General features: G+C 31.8%; 1 protein-coding gene across 1 annotated transcript in view; it reads left to right on the forward strand.

Annotated features, from left to right (window-relative positions):
* Nucleotides 1–6807, forward strand: part of LOC106678399 (solute carrier family 7 member 14) — a gene marked incomplete at its 5' end in the record, with an annotated part of 170552 nt that overhangs the window by 115054 nt on the left and 48691 nt on the right. The window contains 2 exon segments of the mRNA XM_014416879.3: nt 4175–4389; nt 5986–6157. Coding sequence (XP_014272365.1) covers nt 4175–4389; nt 5986–6157 — 387 coding nt within the window.

Genomic DNA, 6807 nt, shown 5'->3' on the forward strand with positions numbered 1-6807 from the left:
ATTTAAACATTTTAAAAACTAAAACTAAAATAAATAAAAGATGACTAATAATGAATACAACTAAAAATATAAAAATTGAATAGTTAGATAAATTATGAAAATGACAATAAACTAATTTACAAATAAACAAACAAATAAATATATAAAATAAATACTGCACGACGAAAGGTTGCTCCACTCCGATAGGTCAGAGGAAGAGTGCTGCCGAGATGTATAGGTCGCAGCTCTGTAGCCCAATACACCGTTGTAATGGTCCAAAGTTGGCATAGTGGCTGGAACTCATATTAAAATCGAAACACAGAAGTGGTCTGGTTCCGAATTGTTATAACGACTAAAACACTCAAAAAATGTCTAAACTATTAAACTATAAACGCAGACAGGGCTGCTGAGACGCTATCATGGCCACTAATTAGCCGGAATTGCTCTAAAAAACTAAGATGGTAGGCCCGTTGCTAGGCAACCTCTTAGCGACGATTATCAACTCTTAGCAACTGCCTCTATTACTCATTATAACAAACAAATATAATTACATTTTTTTTCTTTTCAAATAACTAAATGTAAATAAAACAATACAAATAAAAATAAATGTAACTAAATTAAATACTAATAAAACTCAAATACTATTTACAATTATTTACAAGGTAAATTATATTATGGCGTTAACAATTGCACTAGCGTTAATTTCAGATCCGGCAGACATCGATACGTCTAATGGTTCCTGAAGTATAATCTTTCATAACCCAAAAGTATTTCCCGAAAAACTAGAAATTAATATCTTGTAAATTTATTTTGGCAAATATTACCATTAGAGATAGAGAGGGCCTTGATTTTTATAGAAATATTAAACATTTATGATTAACAACAAGTTTAGAAATTCAAAGGAACCAGTCCTTGTTTTACAGAACAGGTTCATGTTAAAAGCCACTGCTAAAACAACTCTCTAAAACAACTGAGGCACTACTTCTCTAAAATACTTAGGGATTCTTGCTGAGGTTTATTAAACAAATAATGCTACATTCCCGTGGCTGGAATCAGTTTTATATTATGTAGTAAATCTTTTTTTTTTCTCTGAATTCATGTTTACTGGGCTCATTACTAAAACCTTAATTATAAAATAATTTATCAAGCATGCAGTTAATAAGCCTTTGGGAACGTTAAAAACTGGGTTTAATATTTTTCTGAAAAATAAAAAATTCTTTATTTATGAAAATTTTTAAATATAAATCTTACCTATTTAAAATATTTTAAAATTAATGAGCCCTGTTCGTGGCTTCAAGCAGTAGGCGCTGAACGTCGGGATTGATCGCTGGTGAATTTAATTTACAGGTTAATCCCCTTGCCCTGTTGACAACAGTTGCGTAGGCCAGTCCCCAATTGATTTTATGTTGATCACTTGGTAGGCTATTTCATCATAGGGTTCAAGCTTACAGTTTGGCTCCTGCAATGTTGTAAAATAATTTTCAAATTGTCGAGTAATGAAGATAAAAATATTTAAACAGTAATGATATATAGGTAATTCTTGATTTCTTAAGGCATATTTTCCAGTTTATATTTTTACTTTCATCTCTCCAATTAGAAATTATTTGTTATTAGAGACAAGTAATAAATGAGTAAATTACATAACATATTTTTTTTTAAAACTTTATGAACTTTTACTGGAAGAGTCTTTGAATTAAACTGGATTTGGTGAATGACACAATTCTTCCTTTTTCAAATAAAATAATTTATTTTATACAATTATATGAAATAAATTTAAAATAAAATATCTATTTATGTTATAGCGGTAAATAACAATATATAATTAAACTGTATATCAATAGTACATATTTTTTTTTTTTAAATTATTTATTTAATGTAATTTACAGCTGTACAAAATAATACAATAGGTAAATATGTTGTATGTTTCGTATACACTTGTAAATCCTGGGAAGGAACCACCCATTGGTGGTACTTCAAACATTAATTTAAATTAGAAGGTTCCGTGGCCATCTTCTTTTCAGACGCCTCGGAGGATTATCAGGGATACATAACATATCTAACAAGTTAGTATGAGATACTTTTTAAATTATTTGTTTTTCTATATCTTTTGTTTATTATTCTTTTAATGCGACGTTTAATTCTCATATTTGCTATCGGTAATAGGCCTATTTCTTTACTGTTAAAGAATCAAAGAACTAGAAATTCGATAACAGTGAGGAATGGGGCTCATACTTCTTTCTTGCCTATTAATGTAAAACTGAAATAATTAAAACATACGTAAGATAAATACATATATGAAAACAATAATGTTTGAGATACTTTTATTACCTGAAGTGCATGGTAAAGTAGATAGTGGTATCCGCTGTGTGCTAGTGCGCATTGTGGCGTTTACTCACCGTCTGCGTGGTCATGAATGGAGAGAGACTTATCTACTGCAACTCATTATGCTCATGAGGATAAATGAGTAGTTTACTGAATAATGAATAACTAAGATAACTTTTTTTTTAATTTGATTTATTTACATTTTTGTAATGATAAATCTGTACCGCTACAACCCATGAAGGGCCAGGGGTTCAGTACTACGTAAAGAAGTACTGTTACTAGACCAACGGTTGTGCAAGGAGGTGATTTGGTCAGAATCAAGCTCGAACGCCAGATTTTTACCCAATTAAGGATATCCAATTTAAGAGCCTTGGTGGACCCCAGGAGGGTCCCAAGAACCCACAGGAGTTGACTCACGGCTACAGTGTAACAGAAAACAATTTTCTACCCAGCTGGATTTGAACTCGGGTCCTTAGAGTTAGTAACCACGCGCTTTACCCTGTGGCCACCGCGCACGCTTTGTAATGATATAATGCACTAAAAATTTAACATTGTTGACCTTAAATCATCAAGATTAACCTTGAATAAACATTAAGTATTCGGCTAGTCACGATACGTGATTACGCACCCAATTATAAATTTTCGACCTTCTACAATATTTTGATCTATGTAAAAAACATAATGCAGAATTAGTTTTTAAGATACATCATTTAAACAATTTTCTATTTATATAATATTGTCATTTTCTTTCTGGGTCGTTAGGGAAATTAAGAATCGGCTTGTTTAATACAACTGATGAAATTATTACTCTCTAATAGAGATTTAAAATCAACTGGATGTATGACTGGGTGTGACTTTCATTAGAAAATTTTCCTTAACTCAGAGATGTACTCTGTCATTCTTGTAAGTATGGTAGCAACTTATCTGTGACAGCAGTATTTTTCGAAAACTAAACTTATAAAAATTAAATATTATATATATATAAATATTCGCTCAAAGATTCTCCTTTGAGTAATGTATTGATCGTATATTCCAACTTATACTGGTTACAGACTGTTTTCTTTATATTTTTAGCTATATTTTCACAATTAATAAAAAAATAGGGAAAAAAATCTTTATATTCTATATGAAATAATTATTGTGGGGGAGAGGGGACAGAGTATAGAGGAGGAGTGTTAAGGCATGCCTAAATTTAGAGAATCCTGGATAGTGGCCCGAGTTATAATAATGTTGGCATTACTAACGGAATGATTCATATTTCATATCAATAACTCCAGCACTCAATTAAATTAACTATATTAACTATCACTACTTGACGAAACGACTGTTTTGTTATATGAATATTATAATTATCATTTTATATATTTTGAAGGAAGGGGTGAGAGAATTTCATTGATTTAATGATCGTTACTTCAAAAGCTTTTTGATTAGTAAATTAGAGATCGAATTGTCGGCAGCAGAAGAAGCCATCCTTAATTAAACATTTATTTAAATAAAATCTGGAATGATCATTTTTATTTCCTGAATAGGGTGTTAATGATTAACTAGTACTAATTTTGAGAGATATTTTTAACTTAATATTACCTGAATCTCTAATCAGTAAAGTCGGTATGCAAGGCTATTTGAACGCAGCTATGCAATGAATGCAAAGTTATGCAAAATGCATAACTATACATGCAAAGTTATTTCTGAGATTATTGGCTTAATAGTCAGGCGTGTTCTGCATAACTCCTAAGCAGTTAGGGTGATTGTAACTTGCAATTCTTCTGTTCTATTTTTATATCTACACTGACAGATGAATAATTATTTTCCTTACATATTTATAAAATTATTATTTTATTTATATTTAAAAATCCTATCTTTTGGCACCCAGGTACGAATCGACCCCCTGACATCATAGCCTGCGTTATCACACTCCTGATGATGCTGGTGATTGCGGCAGGAGTGAAGAAGTCGCTGCTGTTCAACAACATCCTCAACATGCTCAACCTGGCAGCCTGGGTCTTCCTCATGGCAGCCGGGCTCTTCTACGTCGACACCAACACCTGGTCCAACCACAAGGGCTTCCTACCCTACGGCTGGAGTGGGGTATGCTTCTTTAATACTATGTTAATTATTACTGTTATCATTTCATTATTAATTACTCTATCATTGAAACTCCTTACAACACTACAAAAACTAATAGAACATGATTTAAAGTAGAGCCAACTAGCTAAAATATAAGCACTAGTAGAGCTGTTGTTGTTTAATAGTTCTCTATGCGCAGTTTTTAAAAAGCAACATTTCATATTGAAAAATCAGTAGTTAGTGAATTAATTTCGGGAAAAACATATTTCTGAAACTATTAAACTAATTTCATTTAGTATGAAGTAGTTTATAACGTTTTTTTTTTCTTAGTAGTTCTTATGAATTTTTCAAAAGACATTTTGTCCGAACAACTACTGATTTTTGAACAACGCCACTAACTTACTGAATTTTCAGTAGCTTTTTTATAAAAGGTTACTTTCTACAAAAGTATTCTCGGGAACTATTTAACTTAAATAGCTGTTTTAGGGCTCATATTTTAGGAAATTGACCCTTCTTTTAATTGAGGTTTTACAAGATTTTTTAGTGTGGTAGATAGTTTTAAAGATATGAAGCTCCAATGGAAAAATATTTTTTTATTAAGATTTTCAAACAATCGCCATTTTTACAGGTAGATATAGGTTTGATACTTTGTGATGTACGAATGACATTCACATATTATTTTCTTTTTTACAAGTTAATATCCATTATTCTCAATTTCGATTAATTTCCATAACTTTCTAGTTGTCCGTAGCGTTCCAAAATTGAATTTTTTTTCGATAAACCGGAAATTTACCTGTCTGTAATGCTCATGTTTAACTAATCAAACAATTGGCAAAGGATGTAAAATTTTCATTACATTGTCGGTAATTCGTTTACAAACTAGGAATAACATGTGGATAAACGAATGACGCATCTCACGTTTTTCTCATTTTTCATACATAGCTTTCTTATCTATCTATAACAATGTCAGAGATCAGCTGGTTTAAATTAAAAGGCAAAAACATTAGGACAATTACAAAAGCACCTTAGTACGTCCACAACTTAACTTGGTATAGTATAGGAGTATAGTATAGTATAGTAGAGTATAGCAGTATAGGACTCCAGTGGGAGTCTTGGCCGAAAAAAAAGCAAAAAAAAAAAGCTTTATATACTGGCCTTCAAACAACAACTGTTAATGAACTCATACGGACCAACTACAAACGATTCCATGAAAAATTACACGGACATCATAACACCCTTATAAATTTCGTGGCCAAGACGATCACGTCGACAACATACATAGAATACTGGAGATAAGGCGGATGAGAGATCTTTTCCTATTTTATATCACCCAAGAGATGTTGCCACTGGGCACTGCTCCTCCCATCCCTATCATGACAGTTTTAAAAGTTAAACATTTCACTCACTGACTGTCATATCAAATTATATATTTGAATAAAGATGTACAGATAAAAAAAAATTAATTCTTTGACAGATGAGCTTGTTTTGTTTCTTCTGCTGTTCTTTAGTAGGGCTTTGGCTCAGGCAACGTATATGATTTATTAGTATAATTAATAATTAATTACAGAGATAAACCATTGTGTAATGACTTACAGCGTTTTAAATCTTGGCTTGCAGGTATTTACAGGAGCGGCCACCTGCTTCTACGCATTCATCGGGTTCGACATCATCGCGACCACCGGAGAGGAGGCGACAGACCCGACCAAGTCCATCCCCCTCGCCATCATCGCCAGCCTCATGATTATCCTCTCTGCCTACGTGTCCTCATCCATGATGCTGACCCTTATCAGTAAGTCTCTCACTCTAACGTTCTCATTACGTATCACTACATTACGTGATGCCTAGTCTAATTGGGCAAAATTATATGAGGAAAAACACGAATTTGTATTCTTAGGTATTATGTAGTTGCTTTATCGTTATAAGTCGTTGCTCTTTTGTTTGTTTGATTTACCGTTTAAATGGTAAGACACCTCTTTCGAAAAAAAAAAAATGAAATCGATGCCTCCTGCGCTTTCAGTTCTTTACTCTTCATATAAAAATTTAAAAGTGAGTTCAAGATGTTCTTCAAGTTCTGAATCTGAAGTCTAATAATTTACCTCATTTTACCATTTGAACTTAGTACGAACTATTTCACATCATCTTCCATCAACAATATGAATAATTCATAAAATGAGCACAGAACCAGTAATGAAACAGAAAGAAGCTTGGTCTCTATGAATTTTTTTTTTTTGTTTCAATATTTGACCTAATATGTTCAAATTTATAAATAATGAACTTTGAATATCTATACATAATTTTAATATATTAAAATAAAGAGTTAACATAACGTAAGCCATTAACTGTAGATTTCAATCTAAGTAGTTTATTTTCATAATTAACTTTAACATCGTGTAATATTACAATACAATTATGTATTCAATTTATTTCGACTAAAAGAAC

Source organism: Halyomorpha halys, unplaced genomic scaffold (genome assembly GCF_000696795.3).
Source record: "Halyomorpha halys isolate HHAL.00 unplaced genomic scaffold, Hhal_1.1 Scaffold140.1, whole genome shotgun sequence".
Lineage (NCBI taxonomy): Eukaryota > Metazoa > Arthropoda > Insecta > Hemiptera > Pentatomidae > Halyomorpha > Halyomorpha halys.